This window comes from Anticarsia gemmatalis, chromosome 17, assembly GCF_050436995.1.
Source record: "Anticarsia gemmatalis isolate Benzon Research Colony breed Stoneville strain chromosome 17, ilAntGemm2 primary, whole genome shotgun sequence".
NCBI lineage: Eukaryota > Metazoa > Arthropoda > Insecta > Lepidoptera > Erebidae > Anticarsia > Anticarsia gemmatalis.
Genome location: NC_134761.1, coordinates 2877443 through 2900437, shown reverse-complemented (window position 1 = coordinate 2900437; position 22995 = coordinate 2877443). Strand labels below are relative to the sequence as shown.

Genomic DNA, 22995 nt, shown 5'->3' with positions numbered 1-22995 from the left:
TTGCAATTATGGCAGCCGTTTTAATAGCTATGAAATCATTTTTGTTTACGAAGCTTTATAATTATTAGTTTTAATAATAAAACTATCGTTTGTATAAAATGTAATGATCATACAATGCAGTTTCGTTAATAAGATACCTAATCTGAATCTAACTGCAAAATTACCTAAAAATTAAGCTTATGTACGTGTCTGAGAATAAAATTATTTTGAAATAAAATACTTCCTAGAAAAATTGTTTAACTTTTCTTATTATACTAAAATCATAACCGTATTTCAAGACTATATTTTGCACACTTTGTGTAATTACAATAACCGGATTTATGTAAGTAAAAATAATTATCTCTGATTAACGTTACCACAATTTACGAAAAAAAGCCAATAAAATGAGAAAGAAATTCTGCATGCAAAATTGATACCTGTCAAAACTATAAATGTGATTTAAATAAGATTCCACCCTTGGGACTATCATCATCCCTTATCTAACGAGTGCACTGGCAGCACAGATAAGAGTATTGGAGCTAAGCCAATGTTTCTTCAGCCTAAACTTCTGACACAAATAGACTAACTGTGTGTCGTATTTCTGGACTATTCGTTCTGTCTTATGTTTACTCATTTATTACACATTAAAATGTATATTATTTGATAAAGATAATTTAAATTTAAATAGTAACTGTCTTTTTGCTGATGGATTCCGGGTTTATTGACGAGACTTCTCCCGGAGAAGTCAGGGCTAAAGTCTTGAACCCAGAAATCATAGCCAAGTAACAAATTTAATACTATGGAGTCTACGCAATAAAGTTCTGCCGGAACACGACGTCTTAATGAAAAGAATACAGAAGTCGAGTCGCTAAAATCTCTCCTGAAACTTAAAACGAAGAGTAATTTTAAATTGAGATAATCGTTAACTAATTTTAGAACTATCATTAACTAATTGATCAGTTATCTATACCAATATTAAGAAGCTGAAGAGTTTGTTTGTTTGTTTAAACGCGCTAATCTCAGAAACTACTGGTCCGATTTGAAAAAAATCTTTCAGTGTTAGATAGCCCATTTATCGAGGAAGGCTATAGGCTATATAACATCACGCTACGACCAACAGGAGCAGAGTATCAGTAAAAAATGTTACAAAAACGTGGGAAAATATGTCCCATTCTCTCTTATGTGTCGCAAGCGAAGTTGCGCGGGTCAGCTATAATAGATATAAATTCATGGATTACGAATACCAGAGAACTTTCTAGAATAGCGCTATACTCATAACATATGTTATCGCAGTATGAAAACTCCATAACCAAGAGCAATAATAACAAAAGAATAATTTCTGACCTTAATCAATTTAATAATTCCCGCGCACATATTGCTACTAACACACACACACACAGAGACACAAAAACTACATTTCAGCTAACACAATAACAAAACTATCACTTGAATTCAAACTAAAAGTTATAATTTCAAAAAGCACAAGTTTTTAACCACAACACGAAATTGTTTATTTACAATATCCAAAGCACGTGAACTGCGTACACGCATTCATGACAACTGCGAATAAATACCACTGATACACCCCTCCCTTTCTACACCCTATATTTGTATTGCTGTCTCACTCACGGCTAATATAACTAGACCCGCGCGATATTTTAGTCGCTACCATTGGCTATGGAAAGTTTGACATCTATACTTACTAATATTATAAAGCTGAAGAGTTTGTTTGTTTGTTTGTTTGTTTGTTTGTTTGTTTGTTTGTTTGAACGCGCTAATCTCAGGAACTACTGGTCCGATTTGAAAAATTCTTTCAGTGTTAGATAGCCCATTTATCGAGGAAGGCTATAGGCCATATAACATCACGCTACGGTCATTAGGAGCGGAGTAGCAACGAAAAATGTTACAAAAACGGGGAAAATTTTGACCCATTCTCTTAAGTGACGCAAGCGAAGTTGCGCGGGTCAGCTAGTTTAAAATGTACTGCATGAATAGTTCTTACGGTTTCCGCTAGAGGCGCTAATCAGTTTTACGTACAAAATTGTTGATAGTCGATAGTTATAGAGAATCGTTAAAGTAACTTTACTAAAGGACTTTAAAGTACACGATTAGGAGTAAGGAAGCTCTTGTTACATTGGTTTTTATGATTGTAAACTTTTGCAGGTATAATTTTTGTAGTCAAGGTGGGATCTTTTGTGTATTCGTTAGTTATTGTTAAGATATAAAGCTGGGGTGTAAACATAATAAATGCATTGTTCAAAAATCAGTAGTTTAATTTTGAAAGTGCTGCAGCAATTTCAAAGTTATTCTAGTTTTGTTTTCGGTTTAAACATAAACAGCTTTTGCGTGAAATGCTTATACTCGTCTCACATACTGTTTTATTATTATAAACATCGTGTAAGATCTCTGATCAGTTTTGTCTTTTTTAATCATACAGTTTCAAAATTGATTGAAAGTGACAAAATACTGTGCAACTAATCAGAACTTGTAAGTTGATAAGTAAGACAGAAAGTAGATACATATGGTCTTACATACCGTTTGTAATAAACGCAAATAATTGTTTCAGTAGCTAATAAAAGCAGTACTGGCCTCTTAAGGGAGACGTTATATTAATTGGAAGGTCTGTCAATTTACCATAGACCCTCAAGGGTATATGCAGACCGATAGATAAGAAATGATTAAGACCATTTACCATTATTGTATATTAATTTGTGCTGTAAGATATCGATAGACGTACACCGAATTCATTTTTTTTTAACTTTCATTTAACAAACTAATTTTACCGCGTAAAAAAACATGTTAGGTACATCAAAAATTAAAAATATTTAATTGTAACTTTGATTTCAAATATTGGCACTACCAAAGTATTACTATTGGTACTGCTAAATAAAACGTGCTGTTTGACATAGATAAAATGCAACTCCAAAAATCACTGACCACTAAACTTGATTAAAATATCTTGTTACAAAATTATCATTAGCTCATCAACATACCTAATATCCAAATTTTAAAAGTTTTGTAAATAAATAAAGATAGTGTCCATCCAAATACCTATTTATTTATGAACAACAGTTATTTCTGTCCCTGACTAACATTAAAAATCTTTTTATTATTTAATTAAAATAATGACTATTTATTTACAATTTAATTTATTATTTACAATTTAATTTATTTCTAATTATTTTCTAAACTTCATCCTAAAAAACAAAATAAAAATACAATAATTAAAAACTCACAGTATTTATACAAAGAGGTTTTCACTACACAGTGGTTTCATTACTCTCATAGAGTACATTTAGATCTTCAATGTCCATAAAAGCATCCCATGAAAGATGTGTTCCGTATACGAGAAGACAAACAGTCAGTCTAATTGCCAGTGTTTAGTAGCCATTGTCGGCGCTTACATCAAAGGCGGCCGCCCCTTTCTTGTTTCTATAGGGCTGTCACTCAACGTAAGGGTTGTGGGATAAAAAATAAATTAAGTTTTGTGGTGTTTTCGAAGACAAGGAGTTGCTTTTGATTTTTAACGGCGTTGATTGAAATAAAGCAATATGTTTATTCTGCCAAAACAACTGGGATTTGAAACACAAAATGTTTTTTTTTAGTTATTAGTTTTTCTATTTTTCTTGTATTACCTTTTGGTCATAAATAAAAAGTTTGTCATCTGAACTTACTCAGTATATGGCAAATTTTAACCTTTAAAAAAAACGATACAGCATTTCTCTATATTATCGTAACAGATGCCGACACTACAATGCTTACAATACCTAATTTACTAAATAAGTTTCTCGATGTAAAGTTATAAAACTATCCCTTTCATACACACAAGAATGGATTAGTTTTGGTCTATATCTATCCCTTTCTTGCATACGAGGAAAGTATAAGACAGCATGACTTTCTCAAGGAAACGCTATGGTCACTTACCCTTAATTAATTATCTTGAAAAGACGACATAAACAGAAGGACTCCTAATCTATATAATTTATACGTAAAGTCCGTTGAATAGGTATAATGGTCAACAATACTGAATGTTATAATGAAGGGAATTAAATGGTATTTCGAAAGGTCTTCGTATTGTTTCATTAGGTGCCTTTACATGCACGCTCTTTCACGCCTGATTGTTGTTACACGCGCGAAAGAGCGTTTGTGTAAAGGCACCTAATATGTGGTGAAGATGTTTATTTTGGTTTCAATGTTTCGTATGTCCAGGGAAGCATAAGGGACAAGGGCTTGCGACACATGTTACTGTCTATGTGCAGCGTCGTCCTATCATCTTACGAGTATTAGTACTGGCAGCACATCTTAAAAGTCATCAGACTGGCCTTCTTCCACCTATGTTGGAGTCTGCTTCAAGTCTCTACTCACTCTTAACAAGTTTGCAACACGGTTGCTGTTGCGTCTTACCTGAAAAGAGAAAAAAAAAGGGTAAGAAACTTCTGTCGTTATATTAACATGACATTTATAATAATGCAGTTTCCAAAAATTTCATCACAATAAAATATACCAATAATATTATAATGCAACAAGTCTTTAACGCGATTGGAAATGAAAGGATTCCTTATTTTTTTAACCAACTTTTCGATCGAACTACATTGACCGTAGTTATTTGATCGAAACCACGGTATTATAATATTTTATGCACAAGTCGCGAGAGTTTAAAATCGTTAAAATATACGTAGTTAAAAAAATAAAAATGCAAGTGAAGAATAAAACAAGAATAAAATCTATACAATTAAAACTGCAGTTAATTCTATTTGATCGCCAGAGAGTAAAGTGAGAGGTATTCTTTGACAGGCGACTCTCAATAATTGACTGCAAATTGAATGGAGATTGCTTGTCGTATGGATGTCGCCATTTAAATAAATGGTCACTATCTGCTTAACTTAAATTGTATGTTTATAATCGTTTTTCTAGTTAAACAAAAACGTATTTTATACTACTATCAAGTGGCTATCGAGGGCTTTTTGTATGGGTGTCTAAACAGCGTCCCTCATGGGCTTCAAAGGAACTATTTTGTAAAGTATAAATGTCAATGTCAAACTGTCGATGCGGTTGTACCGACTGTAGAGTGTATCCAAAGTGACAGTTTATACACGGAATGAAAAATGTTTATTTAAATAAAAAATAAGAAACTGTAGCGTGAATTTTTTGCTAGTATGAAGACACAATATTTTATATGCCTCGATTTATTAACTGTAAAAAATAAACGAGATAGATAAAATGTACTGGACACTTTTAAGAACACGTTTTGTTGAAGCAAATTTTAAAGAACTCTCGATACTGACTTAAAATCACAGAGAATGGCGCTACCGAGCTGGTTGCTTGCCTTTTTTAAGATGAAATGTGGACCTCACGTTTAAGCAAGAGCTCACTCATTTTCTCATACAGGAGCCACAATGTACTATCAGCAGAAGCGACCTCAAATCTCATAAATTGCATAGCTAACTAGCACAATATACTTGAAAGGCGGTTCGTGCGAGGGTAATTGGCTTACTTCCGCCCCCCTCCGCCCTGACCCCTGGCCTTCGAGGCTGGAAGGACGAACTGATTTAGCTCTAAGTGTGTTACTAAGTTTTAGGCTGAGGTATTCTGTATATCGCAGTGTGTAGCCTAAAGGCTCTGTGACGCATTGATGGTGGCTACTTAGTGTCTGGAGGTCGATTCTCGCCCTTGAAGTCGTAATTTTTTATACTTTTCATGTTAGCAGTCTCCCACATTCTCTTCATGTTATCAATGTCCCATGTTGTCTAGGACAACTCTTAAAACTTAAACTGCATTTATAAACTATATTCGACTGCTTACCTTATACGTACTGACTAAGAATAAGTTACCCAGCTGGGTCAAGCGAAACGGACCACATACATCACTTTTCCAAAAATAGTTATTCTTTTAGCTTCAGTTTCTACAAGAAAATTAACCAATCATATTTAATTACAGGTATACTTTTCAAAACACTTCGCGTGATGACCACATTTTACTAAAATTGCTAATATCAAACTTAGTTTTTCTAGATATTATCTACCTTCTGTTTAAGTACGACTATCAACCTTAATGTAAACGAATAAGAGTGGTATTCGCTTGTGAAGTGTTAGTTAGCCTACTTCGCTTATAGCCTTAGTTAATTAAGTTTGCGTGGCGTTAAAGAAATCACAAGGTGAAGGGGTAAGGCATGCCCACTTAATGTAATAGTTGTAGAGTACTTTTCTCACTTCATACAAAGGCAATGTAGGTAATTTTCAAAGGTTTTTTTTTTGTTTTAATAAAGTTAAGACCAGGTAACATAGTCAGTCTGTGACCACTGCCAGTTCAGACTGCGCCGAAACGTCAAGTATGAGGTAAAATGCGTGTTCACGTTAATTCCCTCATTCTTATATATAAGCTACCTTGGTCCAATATTGCCAGTCGAAAAATATGGCAACAAACTATATTCATTTCCTCATACATGTTTCACTTTAACCGACACTTGCTCGCCTTACAATATTTCGTGTTTGAAAAAGGGAAGGCATATTTTTCGGCTGGCCATATTTGACCCAAGTACCTTATAAAAGTAGTCTGGAGTTTGGTAGCGTGCCCGGCACACGGCAATAGGCTCGCGCACTTTAAATTGGACTTAAATAAATTGTAAATGGCGAATCGTGGGTGTATTTCATAGACCTATAACTATGTCTCAAAAATAACAAGCGTAATCCTATAATAAATATCAGCATATTCTGTCAATATCATTTACCTAAAACTTTCGAACTTTTAAATGTACCCCTAACCAGTCTTCCATTTAAATTTAAACCCTTCCCAGTACCTGCTGTCTTAAATACGCGTATAACATATGAAGGAAGCTCGCCGGTCCACTGAGACGAACTTTGCCCATCATATTAGGCTTGATACATCTAGTTAACAAAGTTCTCTAGTCAGGAAACGTTGAGAATGTTAATGGAAGTTGTATGGAGATGAACTATAGTTGTGTGGGGTAATAGAGATATAGGGTGGTTGACTTTTGGAAATTGGCAGGACTGCCTCCGTGGCGCAGATGTTTGGGTCGCCACGCCGATACCATTGCGTCGGGAAGTCGTGGGTTTATTCCCACACGAGACAATTATTAGTACGATCCAAAAATTATTGTTTCGGGTCTGGTTGTACTGTGTCCGTTGTATGTATGTTTGTAAAATTCCCCGTGACACAAGAGCAAATCTTAGTGCGGTAGTTGTCTTTTTTACGAAAAAAAAAATGGTGGGCTCACTTTCCTGGAGTATTCAATAATTATTTGCCGTTTGGTTACGGTGGTCGTCTTTGCAAAAATGATTTGATTTTTTTACATACTTGCTTGTTTTTTATTGACTTTAAAGTCTGGGTGGTCTATGTGATTTTTAATCCCATAGATTTGGGGTTGATTCTCGAATCAGGCGGACTCCTACTGGGCTTTTTTGAATATAAATCAAATAGTTTCAATAGTATCCCGAAATATTGTAAAGTGTAATGCATACATATTACATCTCTACCTGTCTTTGAGTATGACAAAGTTGTAGAAAACAGCAATTTACTCAAATAACAATTTAAAGATACTATTTTCTTTCTAAACTAAATCTTCTGCTGGCTAATTTCTGGTCTAAGTGTTGGTACAAAACACTAAAGATACCATAATGCGCGAGGATTCTCAGTAGTATCCAAACTGAACATTATCCTCAATATAAACAATAAGTACCACTTTCAGATCATTATTACCACATTATACCATCTGGTTTTAGAAATAACATCTAGGTTTGTGACTAAAGCTAGGCTGAAACTAGATTCAGTTTTATGTTGGTACTATTCGCATCTAGGTTGTAAAATACACAAGCAATTTTCTAGATTTTGTGTTTTCTTGGTCAACAAATCTAAAAAAACATTTTCGTTAGTAAAGGAATTTTAGACACATATTTTAAATACCTAACTAATTTAAATAAGTACCTAAATAAAAGATAAATCGCAGAGTAGTGGCGTTTAGACACTATGGAATTTATAAAATTAACACGTATCCATATCTCGATTCTCTACCACTATCAACTATCGACAATCGGCTAGCTATCGAAAAATGTTTTATGACAATCGGTTCAGCGCCTCAATCGGGCATCGCAGCAACTATTTCTGCAGTACATTTTAAATGTTAAACTTGCAATACTCGTCAGTACCGACTGTAGAGAATCGTGCTACAGAAAACTATTTACAAGAAGGGGAAAATAGAAAATAGGACTAAGTATAAATAAATATCAATTGCGTATATGGCCGTGTCCCGTTTACAGTTGAATCTTAAGAGTATGTAGCTGGAGAGTAAGAACACATATTTCTATTGACCACAAAAAAAAAACAAACTCGACCCCAAAAATCGCATATTTAGATTTATTCAACCAACTAATTGAACCATTGCCGCTATTTCATACAGAATTAATCACCAAAATGGCTTCTCAAAATGGCGGCACAAGTGCAGTATGCACACTTTGACTCAACAGCCTTCTGGATAATTTATTGTGAGAACAGTCTTGCTACTGAAGAAATTTGTTGATAGTGGGTACGAAAGATCCTCCTCGTTCTACCAAAAAAATTACAGCTGACATTAACGTTAAGAAAAAGTTACCTGTAATGCAAGTACTCATAAAGTTGAAGATGCTTCTTTCGGTCAACTATTACAAAACGTATATTAGAAGGATTACTGGCAGAATTAGGGGTTGTTTGTTGTTTGTCATATGATTAGTGGTCAACCTAGTGTGAAAGTTGTTCAAGCCGCCCAAGAGGCCTTTGACGTGGCATAACGACTGTTATCTTAGTAGACAACAGCCGGGACCGACTTTTTACGTGCCCTCCGAAGCACGGAGACGCCCAGCTCAAATACCACTATGCAGTCACCCATCTATGGAATGACCGCGCCAACGGTTGCTTAACCCACAGATCGCTTACCGACCGGTGAGCGCAACTGGCTGGAATCAGGGGTAAAAATGGTAAAGCAAAGATAAATTTAGCAGAATTAACAGCTGTTATGAAACACCCCAGACGAAATATAAAACCTTCAACTTGTTTACGATAACAAAACTTTATATCTTAGTTTGGACACGAAACTTTGCTGTACAGAGACATCTGGCAATTTGGCATAAGTGGCCAACCACTTGGCAAACTTTGGCTCGATGCCAACTGGGTCGCAAAAGTAATGCTCAGTACAGAACCACGCGTAATTCCGACGTAAAATACTACTTGTTACTTCGAGAACCCAAAGAAAATATATCTTAAAGGATAAAAGTACTTAAGACGTTTTTAAAAAATATGTACGAAATTTAAAGTAACTTTTTATAAAAGGACGTATGCGGCTTTCCCTTAACGCCTATTACATAAATTTATTTTATAAAATAAAACAATAGCTTTAAGATTACACAAGGGAAACCACCTTACTCAAAAATATACTTACGACGTTTTTACAAAAATATGTATGTAAATGAAAGAAGCTATGTTTCAGAAGATCGTAAGTGACTTTTCCTTGAAGCATTTTGGCGAATTGTGTTTCTTGGCGGAGAGTAATAGTTTAATTACTTGGGTCTTAATTAAATGTAAGATATTTAGTTTGTGACTTTGACAACTCAAGTAATTAAGAGGATAACTAGTTAGTTTAGAGAATAAGTTGATTGCTAACAATTGAGTGATGGTTAAACATATCGCTACCGTAACTTAAAGGGAATAAGCAGAAACATTATAAAACATTTTTTTTCCTCGTTAAATGAGTTGTTAACGATTGAAGTCAGCCCGTGACCACGGTCGATGTAATTCGATCGAAACGTCGGGTGAACAAATAAGGTATTCTAACCTTTAATTTTCAGTCACGTATAATACCCGGTACATTATACTATCTATATTAGGTGATTTGTTATAATTATTGATACGTAATTTTAGTAAATAAAATACCTATACCAGAATATCAAATTCCTAATTTTCACAATCTCATTTCACTTTAGCACAGTATTGTTCCAAGAGAGACAAAAGATAAATTAGTTAGTGCCTAACTAGGAAACAAGTTGGTCTGTATTATATAAGAAATTGGACTAATATACACTGCTGTGAATAAACTCTAAAAGTTTAATTAATATCGCAATTACCCTGAAACCCTTTCAACTAAAATCCTAATCAAATAAAAAAGCCTTTTCTAATCACAATTGTAATCAAACAAAGAAAGTTGTACATTTTCACCCCCCATAAGTTTCCGCCCTCATTCTAGCACGAATATCAACCCTTATGTGTTCATAAATAATTAATGTTTTCAGCTCGCGTGCCTACAGAATATGTCGTCAAACTGAAAGTTACAGTTAAACATGAAAAAAAGGGTTTTTGGGAATATATAAAGTTGTTAAAAATTACGGTTGAAGGCTTGTCCTTTTATAGGTAGGGTTTGATTTGACCTGTTATATGGTAAAAAGATTTTTTTGATAAGGTTTATAATGTAACTAGCTGAGACATGCGGTTCCACTCAGGAGTAATTTTGATGTATTTCTTAAATAAAAAATCATTTTTTTTAATTTTATAGCTATACGTTTAGCTTTCAAAAGCAGCTCAGCTTTTATTTGCGGGCTTACCGGATATTTTTCCAAAAAATATGTAACCTATGTAAATTAGCGATCAATAAACATGAAGAGGCGCCCATAGCCAGTTGCGCTCACCGGTCGGTAAACGATCTGTGGGTAAAGCAACCATTGGCGCGGTCATTCCATAGACCGGGTGACCGCATTGTGGTATTTTGAACTGGGCGTCTCCGTGCTTCGGAGGGCACGTTAAAAGTCGGTCTCGGTTGTTGTCTACTAAGATAACAGTCGTTAAGCCACGTCATAGGCCTCCCGGGCGGCTTGAACAACTTTAACACTAGGTTGACCACTAACCATACGACAAACAAACAATAAACATGAAGTATCAAATGTAGGTTATCTGCATACATTCAATTAATCACATGTTTAGATAAGATATTTTTATTTCCTTCAACATCTTTTCTACACCTAGTACATTTGCAAGTGTGTAAATGTCCTATTTATCCTATTTATAATTTCACTGCTACTTTACAACATACGGTTTATTGTTAGACATTTTTAAACCAAGGTTAGGTCTAATCGATTTTTTAAATACACAAGTAATGGTCAACACGGACATGGTAACGTTACGATATATTTTTATTGCCTTTAATAGCGTTTTTTTTTGGTGTCTGCCTACCCCAAAGGGAAAAAGGCGTGATTTTACATATATTGTATGTTCATTACATATATATATTAATAATGTTAGTTCTCTACCTGTCCTTCTCTAGCATATCACAACATTTACGTGAAGAGAAAAAGAGACGTTACATCTGGTACCTACACTCAGAGCAGCAGATTGATTTTTCTATTAGGAAATTCCAGCTAATATCAGTTGTGAGAAAATCATATAATGTCAAGTTAGGTAAGTACATTTATTATGTTTGTTATTATATACTTGCTTCACTCGACATCATATAACCAGACTACATAACAGGTTTCGTATCATAAGCGTACATTATAAAAACAAGAAACGAAAAGTAAATTACTTAAACTAAATGCATTAGCCACCATCTTACCTATACGTAAAGCGAAAAATCGCTCAACTAATCATACGATGACCTCATTGATAACAGATAAAAGTCACGTCAAATAAATATCAGCTCGCTCTTCACTAGTAATCATTCGTTCAGTGGCTACCGAGCTGCGCAGACGCATGCGCGTATCAAGCACACGATTATAGAGCATGCGTCATCCCTAAAAAAAAACAATATGTATAAATTTACTAGTGTGTGTGTTTTCGTATTGCTGTGTGCGTATGCGCATGGAATTCAGGTGAATACGACGGAAGGAGTAGTTGAAGGTTATAAGGCAGCTGATGGAGATTACCTGGCCTTTTATGGGATTCCCTATGGAGGTCCTACTGAAGGAAAAAATCGGTTTAAAGTAAGTTACATTGAATTTACTTATTATATATATTATAACTTAAATTCCTATGTTTGTTTGCATGATAATAGTAGGTATTTAAGCTAACTAATTAAGTGTACAAAGTAGAGGAATGTTACTGTTATATAAATTATATATATTTGATTTATAACTATGGAAATAATTATGTGTTTTTATAGTTTATTATCCTTATAACCAATTGATTAATATTTACCAGCACTAATGGCATAGCTGATAGAATTATATTGTACGCTTCATCAGTTCTGAATAACTGAGATAATATTCTGACAACAGTTTTCATACACTTGCTGTCACTTTACGTTGCAGATATTTGTAAAGAGTGAAATTGGCCCTTAACAGTCTGCAAATCTCCCTGTAAGGAAAGCAGGCATTTTAAGGACTTTTTTTAGGCCAGCTTTAGTGAAAATCCTTAAATAGTTTACTGTTAGCTATAGCTCAACAATAACAACTTTCATATCAAATAGCAGTAAGAGATTTGACATATCGTTTTAAATGTCAAAAACTCGATACGAATGCGTTACGATAGTATCGATTTAAGAAAATCGAGTTACGGATACATCTTCTTTATACAACACTGCACTTGAGCATTAAAAATAAAATGCGTTTTGAAACAAGTCAAATGCTGCAAAAGTCTCTTGAGTCAATGCGTTTTATTTTCGGTTAATTGATTCAACTTTGTATTTGAAGTCGGGTTCGACCTTGTGAATGCTGTTTTTATTTGATTTATGTTAATAATATACACATACACAAGATAATATCACAGGATAAAAATAAAATAGCGTATTGCAAATATTGTTTACTAGCGCCCGCGTTTTCGTCCTTGGGAATAGATTTTCCCTATGTAAAAACTATCCTACATGTTTTAACTAGGGATTCAAACTATCAATGTGCAATTTTTCATCAAAAATTATTCGATATTTTTACTCAACACAACGCAATACCTAGCAACTTCAACGTAACTATACACAAGAAAAAATAATTCATAATTTATAATAGTACTAGCTGACCCGTGCATCTTCCCTGACTTTTTCTTCTTGTCTCCATAAAAAACAAAAAAAAAACTATTTTACAATAACAAAGTCGAATGTATAGTTCTTAAGCTTTCACATTGTGACGTTACCTAAATCATGTGCAATAGATGAATACAGGCCAATTATGTTGATAATATTCGTCATTATAACTTAAACAATTGTCAAAAGAATTAAAACAGGTCCTTACAAGTATGAAGCCTGAGGAATTCTTTTTAGTTTTGACCCCATCTGAGGTCAAGTGGTGGACAATTGGTCTAAGGTCTAGTAGTAACGACACGTCAAGGACTTGAGTGGGTCTTAATAGTTGCTTGGCAATTAACATGGGAATATAGTACAGGTGCGTTTTGTTGTAAATAAAGCTAAGTTTTTGAAATAAATAAAGTATTAATAATAGGATTGAATTAACTAATATGTAAAGTAGAATAGTTTAGATTTTGTCAAGAAAAAATGTGCAAACAAATGTTAACTTTTTTTTTCATCCATTTGTAAATAATTTAAATTATGCCACAACTAATAAATTGTTTCATATAATTTACGAACGGATTTAAAAAAAAATACTATAAAAATTACTGAAAAAACAGATAGCTACCTTATTCAACTTTTTCTTTACCAAGATGAATAACTACAAAATAGGAAGATGCATTAATATAATGAAATAAATAATATCTCCTTTTCTTCAAATATTGGTTTCTAACAATAATCCGGAAATGACTAACTTGTTGACAAACTGTCAAATTGGAAAAAAACAGTCAGAGAACCACAAACTTTATCTATACTAATATTATAAAGCTGAAGAGTTTGTTTGTTTCTTTGTTTGAACGCGCTAATCTCGGGAGCTACTGGTCCGATTTGAAAAATTCTTTCAGTGTTAGAGAGCCCATTTATCGAGGAAGGTTATAGGCTATATATCATCACGCTACGACCAATAGGAGCAGAGTACCAGTGAAAAATGTTTCAAAAACGGGGAAAATTATGATTCTCTAATGTGACGCAAGCGAAGTTGCGCGGGTCAGCTAGTAAATTATATTATTCATTAAAAATTGTGGTTAATCCATTGTTAATCGTAAAATCAGACGTCAGACAGACTCATAATAAATTACTCATGAGTACATAACAATAAACGTATTACTAACGTTTTTTCCCATTAAATCTACTCGTAAATAGGCACCAAGTTTATCTAAATTACACCTAAAATGTTTATATTTCTTCGTCAAAGAGACTATGGCATATTGAGGTAACTTTAACTAGTACATTATGGAATTGGAAAAATATTTTTTTTTTTTAAACTCTCGCGACTAGTACACATAATATTATAATGTAACGGGTCTTATACGCGATTGAAAATTTAAAGGTTAGGATATTATATCAATCGCGTATAAGACCGTTACATTATAATATTAAATATTTTATTTTGTTGACAATGCAATAAAAATAATAATATATAATGCAAAAACTAAATTGGAATAACTGCATCCGTACGGAAGTTATGATGTCACAGACAGACACCCAGACAGAGACGTCAAACTTATAACACCTCTCTTTTTGCGTTGGGGGTTAAAAACAAAAGAAATATTTAAGATGATACATCCACTAGATACGCCAGAAATGAACTGTACCTATGTATATGTAAGTGAATTAAATCAATATGACATAGTAAGGATAACAAAACTATAACTTTAATAGCTAAATAACTGAAATACATGGCAACATAATCTAAAAAAACTGTTTTTAATTGTAAAGGGATTTATTTATATGAAATCACAGAGAAGCCGTGAAACCGGTTTAATGTGCAATTATAATTCTCTTTATGTGACGTAGAACATCTTAGCTCTGAGACTAACGTCTCGGGTATTCCCCGAGTATTAGAGTGACCATGAGAAATAAACATTCTTATGTTATATACTTGCTTTGTCACTCTTATTTTGTAGCGCATTTTTTGTTTTTCATTAGGTACATAAAATGAGTATAAAGTCTGCCTTCTCTTAGTTTTAAATCTATTAAATTGGTAATACATTAATTTATGTTCGTAGAATGTGTTTGCATTCAGTATACTTTTTTAAAATTATTTTAAAGACGTTAGTTACTTTTGAACAAATGAGTTGATGTAACTTTATCAATTTTCATTTTTATTAATTTATCCATTTTTATTGAAAAAGCAGTAATAAAGTTAATCCAAATACAGTTAACATTCGACCTTCTGATAACGTACTATGAATCACAGTTGCCTGTTGGAACTTGTTGAATAATTGATTCATTCATGACGCATTGCAAATAACATTCATTTAACGTTGATTCCTTGCACTCAGACTTTCAATTACCTCTAAATAGTTTCTAGCTGTTAACGACGCTAAAACCAGAGTGTCAATCAAAAATCATAATTATTTCAATAGCGCTATTTTCTACTATAATCGATAATCAACAACTGGGTAGCTAATAGCTATCAAGAAATCTTGAGCCAAAATCTGTAGCGCGATTCTGTACAGTCGGTACTGTCAAGTATCGAAATTTTGACATTTAGAATGTACTGCCAAAATAGTTCCTACGACACCCGTCAGAGGCGCTGATCAGATTTTCATACAAAATTTATCGATGACAGGTTGGTTGTCGGTAGACGATAGTAGTAGAGAATCGAGGTACTGATCAGCGGCTCTAACGAGTGCAGTAGAAACTACTTTTCAGTATATTTTAAATGTCAAACTCTATTCTTGATAGTACCGTAAAAGAACTAGTGCCACAGTTTATTTAAATAGATACTACAATTGAAGAATTTTCTTTAGATAATAAAAAACACGAAAATACAAACATAATGAAAGAGAGCACCAATAACAACATATTACTTTTCAGACAATTCCACATCGTTAGCAATAAATACGAACACTATGCGTAAACTAGATAACGAATAGTAAACAGCGAGACAGATTTATGGGGCTCCGGTAATCTAGGTCTTTACTATAAGAATAGAGAGAATATAGAAAACTAATTTATTTGGGATCAAAGATGGGGAAAAGAACTTTACGAACTGTAGTCTTGACATGACACAGTTGAATTATTTATCACCAGAACGCAAGCTGAAGAAAATATAGTACAAATACTAGGACGATTTGTCTCAAATAATTATGTGTATTCAAGGCCTAATCCCTCCCTCATTCTGAGAGGAGACCCTTGCCCAGCAGTAGGACATTAAAGGATTCTTTTTTCACGTTTTCTTTTATTTTATTCTGTTTATTTCCGAAATAAAGTAGCTGTATGATACAAGAATAGCTGCATAAGTCAATAATTTTCGATTTTGAACTTTGTAATAGTTCGCAAATCTCGAACCTAACATGCTCGGCTCTTAACTAAGTTGTTGGACTATAGTATTAAACTAGCTGACCCGCGCAACTTCGCTTGCGTCACATAAGAGAATGGGTCAAAATTTCCCCCGTTTTTAATGCTACTCTGCTCCTATTGGTCGTACCGTAATGATAATTAGCCTATAGCCTTCCTCGATAAATGGTCTATCTAACACTGAAAGAATTTTTCAAATCGGACCAGTAGTTCCTGAGATTAGCGCGTTCAAACAATCAAACAAACAAACAAACAAACAAACTCTTCAGCTTTATAATATTAGTATAGATATCTCTCGACTTGGCTTATAAACTTTTTGCGTTTAGTTTTAATCCTCATCTTTGTTTCTGTATCAAAATTAGTCAATCTAAGCACTGTGGGATTAATGTCTGCTATAATCTTTATGTACATAAAAATTCAGCCAACACATCAACAATTGATAAACTTCTCGCGAAGGGACTCCTATCTTATCGATATTACGAGAGTTATTTGCGTCCGCTATCTATAAAACATATAAAACAGTCGACACGCCTTAACCTTATCTTGTTTCAAAGTTTAATGTACTTTTAATATTTTCTAGGCTCCCAGCCCTCCGGCGGCTTACCCAGGGCTGTTACATGCCATCGATAGTAACGTGATATGCGCTCAGCCAACTGCCCGAGGACTCATTGGCAAGGAGAACTGCCTTACTGTAAGCATCTTCACCAAGAATGTCACCAGCTCCAGACCAGTCATTGTATGGCTCAACTCTGAAGAGTACACCACTTCAAATACCCAAATGGTTTCCTTCAAAAGATTCGTTGAAGAAGATGTCGTCTTTGTGTCAATGAACTTCCGTCTATCGATATTCGGTTTTCTTTGCTTGGGAGTGGAAGAAGCTCCGGGAAACGCTGGCTTGAGAGACGTCATACTTGGTCTTAAATGGATTAATACAAACATTGCACATTTTGGAGGAAATCCTAATAATGTAGTGCTGATGGGCCATGGATCTGGAGCGGCAATGGTAGACTTACTGACTATGGCACCTCAAACTAACGGTCTGATACATAAGGCAATTGCCCTGAGTGGCTCAGGACTGGCTCCGTGGGCTGTGGCTTACGATCCTGTCGGATATGCTGAACTACTAGGTGCAAAACTTGCATACACTGGAAAATCTAGATCGGAACTAGCAAACCTACTCTCAGGCACAGATATCGCCGTACTTCAAACAGCGCTGGAAGAATTCAACTTTAAGAACAACACGCCCTTATTTGCTCCTTGTATTGAAAACACTAAGCTTAATCCTAACGACACAGTTTTGTCTGATGCTCCTATTAACCTGCTCAGCGCTGGGAAGATCCTTCAAATCCCATACATCGCTGGGTACACAACCTTGGAAGGCACACTGAGAGCCAAAGAGGCAGCGTTAGGAAACTGGTTGTCTGAAATGCAAACGAATTTCTCTAACTTCTTGCAAGTGGACCTTAGACTTGGTCAAAACAGAACATCTGTAGCAGCTAACATACGCGATTTCTACTTCAGCAATAGTACAATTAATATGGCTACTATTCAAGATTATTTGGATTATCATGGAGATACTTTGGTAGTGGTTCCTGTGATCAGAGGAGCTAGGGAGAGAAGCCTTGTATCAGCGGACCAAGTCAGGCTGCTGGAGTTCGCATACCTTGGTACCTTGAACACCGACTGGCTTTACCACCAGATTCCTTTGAATGGCGTGAGACATGGTGCTTTCCAGAACTACCTGTTTGATTACGATCTGAAACCCGCCGATGAAGCTGTGATGAGATCTCTCGTGAAACGTTTGGCTACGTTTGCTTCTACTGGGTAAGCCATTTTATTTATTAACAATACTTCTTGTAATTCATTTTCAGATCGGTTTGCTGTAATAAAATGTCATACATTCCTTGATTGAAACTTCAATGAAGTACTTGAATCTAACAAACTAATTGACGTAGAAAATAAATTACACTACTCAAAATCTTAAACATTTTATCATCATATTGGTACTTCAAAAGTCATCAACCCTTATCGCTATTAAAAAACTATTAAATAATAATTAGCTGAACTCGTTTCTAATTTAAAATGACACGTGAAGGTGCATTTTGATAAGGTACTAAAGTACTTTGTGTGGTTAGCGGTCAACTTAGTGTCAAAGGTAATCACACCTAAAGGCGTTTCAACCAGCCTAGTAAATTTTCTACCACATAATGACAGCAGGAGACACCAATATTGATGTATTAAGCCAAAACATATACCCACTAATGGCCATTTAACATTAGAAACTAACCGCCTTGACGTCATTCACACCTTTGAAATAATATTTTCTTGTATTTTCATTCACTTGTATCAATCCATGAATGAATCCATGAATTTATCCAGCAGTCAGAAAGTTTAACAGCAAGAATAAAAAAAACAATATTGGCTATTGATATTGAACAGAAGAATAAAATCCCATCAAAATTTCTTTTTTATTAATTTGTACTTTACATTTTCCAGAACACCAAACGTCACTGGAACAAGCTCCCCGACTCCATGGAACGCAATCTCGAAAGACCAGCTCAACTACCTTTACTACGGAGGCAGCGACGCGGCCATCATCAACCAAACATCAATCTTCACCGAAGAAATCAGATTCAGTCCTCATAACCAAACTATGAACTTCTGGGACGAAATCATTCACAAGTACTATGAACCTCCGAAACCTATGAACTCTTCTAACAAGGCTTTCTGCAGTATTATTCTCGTCCTCATATGTCAACTATGGATGCGATTGGTATAATTTTGTTTAGATTTTCCCTTTGCGCTTCCATGCAAACCTTCAGTTGTAAAGAGTAATATTGTAGTACAGAACCACCGTTTTTTAATTCTAGTTTAAGCATATTGTCAATCTTTTTTTTAGTTCGTCAATGAGATTGTCAATAAAATTGTAATTGGATCTTTATGCAAACAGGAATTAACACATTTGAGTTATTGTGTTTTATATGGCGTTCAAATTATGCATTTTATCTGCTCAGAAAAGACAAAGGTTTATGATATCTACCGATAGACACGGATTTAATACTGTCATTTGTAGAATCAGCGTATTTTTGACAAAAAGCCTGTCTAACTTGCGGGCTTATCACGTATCTCAGTTGACAACTAGTGTACGTCAAATTGATAACCACTTTGCAATACATTGCTGTTTGGACGTAACTTGTTAATCACTATAATTTATGGAAGAAAACAGTGTACAGTATAGTGGCCTTAAATAGTTCTCAACTGAGATACATGTTAGCCCCCCTGATATGGGTTGGTTCTTGTTTGTATAAGTAGTTTCAATAGTTAATACGAAGATTCAATGATACAAAGTTATTTTTAAGATTCATGCTGTTTCCCGTTTTTCTATTTTAATGTACTAAGATAAGTTTATCTCCTAGTATATTGTTTTTTAATGATATTAAAGCAATTATAATGTAATTTTAATTGAAATTTTAGATAAATTCAGTATTATATGTTTGTGATTGTGGTCGCGTTAAGTTTCAATTATTTTCTAATTAAAATGCTATTAATGAGTGTCTGAATTTATTGGAATTTTGATAGAATTACTGATGAAATCGAGACTTGGGTAAACAACTTGTTTGTCTATATTCATCGATGCAGTCATTATTATGAAAAACCGATTAAGCGCTTTCCAGTTTCCTAGAATTCTAGGGGATTATTGAATTAAGCTGGAAAATTTGTAACTATCAAACAACTTAATCATATTGGATTTCATATAGGATTTCACTCTGCAGTACCTCGTATTCCAAACGGTTCCAGTCGGATCAGTTGGTTTAAATAACCACAGCCAGTTGCGCTCACCGGACGGTAAAAGATCTCTGGGTTAAGCAAGCCTTGGCGCGGTCATTTCATAGGTGGGTGACCGCACAGTGATATTTGAACTGGGCGTCTCGGTGCTGTCAAATAAGATAACAGTCATTAAGCCACGTCAGTCGTTAAGGCCTTTCGGGCGGGTTGAACAACTTTGATACTAGGTTGACCGAACCATACGATAAGAAGGTACTTTAGTCCTATTTCTTTAATCCCGTAGGATTAACATGATTTTCGGATAAATCTAATGCATTTTTATGATGAAATTAATTAACAAATTTAAAATACTGTCATAATCCCAAATCATTACAACAAATTGTTTTACTGTCAATACAAGATAAGACGGAAGACCTCTAAATAAATAGAACAAATGACGTCACTTGCCTTAGGGACGAAATTTAGGGACGAAGAGGGAATTCACGAGATGGCGAAAATATCACTTTAACAATCACTCAAATTTGAATCTTATCTATAGACGTTTAAAGTTCAATTTGGTGTGTACTGTTTGGTAGTAAATCAAAGGCTCAAGTAACCGTTGGTTGAGATTTAAACAAAGATAGAGGATGCAGTGGTGTAAATAATTTCGTAATACGAAATAGATTTCTGTGAATTCTCTACAGAAATTGGAATAGTGCCCGGTTATTAAATACTTTGTTGGGTAGGATTTTCAAGTTGGAAATATTTTACCTAGAGAGGACTGGAGGCTTTAAAATACGAGTAGTTGCAGCCAACTAGTAAAATATTGGATGACGGCTTGATATCGTAGATTTAATTCCCACTTTGAACTACTTGCAGTCTAGAAATATGCACTATTTAGTTTTTATCCATCTTTTTCTAAGGTATTTTCATGTAGATTTCAGTTTGCAGGTTTATGGTAATCCGACCTCAGTGCGCGATAAAGTTTAATCTCGAAGATATATCTCAATAAAATTGTAACTCTGTAAACTATCTAATGTCCGGTTTCTGAGGTACATTTAGCGGTAGTTTATCTATTCAATAGCGTAAAAACTCATTTAATAAAAACGCTATGAATAGGTAAACTACCGTTAACTGAAATGTGCCCCAGAAACCGGGGGTAAGAGCTCCAAAGCTTTAATGATACTTAACACTTACTGATTCCATGACCACGTATTACGTGTAACTTACCTGTAAAACAAAAAATTAAATTGTTAAACAATGTTTTCGAAATCTCTTACAGTTGCCGCCAAATAACTTGAACAAATTCGCTATATCATAAGGAACGATTTCTAGGTCCGCTTTGAAAGAATAGCAGAGCGCGACGGCTAGGGCTATAGCGCTTCGATTACTTGTTTGGTAGAACAGTCAACCTAGAGTCCTCTGCACTGGGTCTACGTTAAGTTTGCTTTCTAAAATAACTACTTGTGTTCAAGTTTTTTGGCGACACCTATAACAATATCTTAAAAGTTACAAAATCTATAAAAAAATAACTTCAAAGTCCACATGCATACACTAATACAAAGGCACTTAAACATATTACTAGTAAAAGGCTCTAATCTGTCTTTTAAGCCTTTATCTAAGGCTTTTATTCGCAAATCCATTAATTTTAAAAGCTATGTAAAGTATTTGAAATGGCTGCTTTTATCCATGAATTTGCTGAATGTATAGTCTCAACATATTTGGCACACATTTAAGTATAAAGATGAAAACCACATAATGCAAAGCGAATGCTTGCTATATTTAAAACATTTATCATTTGTTTTAGAAGTCAGTGGTAACGTTACAATTAAATATATTATGTCAATTCCTTCTGGTGGAGTGTTGTTACGCTATATTAAGAAATAATAATAGGTATGTTAGAATATTCACTATATTATTATAATATACACTTTAAAAAGAACGGACGCAAAACTTTGGTATTAGACTGGAGGTATAGAGGTATATTATAGTAAAAATATGTTATCAAAATTTGCCTACCTTTCTTAAGAATCGAAGGATACTAAGGTAGGTATCCTTCGATACAGAGACAAGACAAGAAAGTGATCTTATAGTAGAGGTAATTTTTTTCTTCTTCATAACAATGTTTGGATCTACAAAACAGTAATACTTGTATAAGTATCGACTGTTATTTAAATCAAAACAAATCTCACAAACTAAAGAGGTTTACAAGAATAATCAACTATTTAAAACATTTACATTAGCCCGATACTGCTAAAACGTTAATTTAATCGCTACATTCTCGCTCACACAGGACTACAAACCTAATAAAGAGTTTTGTCTCAGTGCGTTGAAGTGAAAACAAACGGCTGGAAGCTCTTCGTCTAGACTGAAGAAAGCACTACACATGAGATAAAATAAGGACATACAAGGACAAACAGATGATAAACGTTATAATAAATTAGTAAGGATTGACTCCTCGAAGCACATACTACTACTAACTACTAATCGTATGGTTAGTGGTCAACCTAATGTCAAAGTTGTTCAAGCCGCCCGAAGGCCTTTGACGTGGTTAAACGATTGTTATCTTAATTGACAACAACCAGGACCAACTTTTTACGTGCCTTCTGAAGCACGGAGACGCCCATTTGAAATACCACTATGCGGCCACCCATCTATGGAATGACCGCGCCAAGGATTGCTTAACTCACAGATCGTTTACCAAGCGGTCACCGCAACTAGCTATGGGCGCCTCAAAATAGTAAGTAGTAATAGAAGCATTTAAGATGATATTATGTCTCATGGTGTAGAAAAAAAAGACAAGAAATAGTCTGTTCTGTAAAAATGTATACATACATTTATGCTGGCAATGTTGCGGTACAATGAAAGCTACATAATATTTTTATTCAATGTACATATTTCGTTTAAGGGTTATTAAG

At 34.4% G+C, this 22995-nt stretch overlaps 2 protein-coding genes across 8 annotated transcripts in view; one reads left to right on the top strand and one right to left on the bottom strand.

Moving 5' to 3' along the window:
* Trpm (transient receptor potential cation channel, subfamily M) overlaps positions 1-22995 on the bottom strand; it is a 274621-nt gene that overhangs the window by 192133 nt on the left and 59493 nt on the right. The gene's annotated exons all lie outside the window — the stretch shown is intronic.
* On the top strand, positions 11657-19864 carry LOC142979954 (venom carboxylesterase-6-like). Its single transcript, XM_076125196.1, has 3 exons — positions 11657-11933; positions 16893-18136; positions 18809-19864. Exons 1-3 carry the CDS (start codon positions 11760-11762, stop codon positions 19089-19091), a joined length of 1701 nt encoding a protein of 566 aa, XP_075981311.1. The 5' UTR covers positions 11657-11759; the 3' UTR covers positions 19092-19864.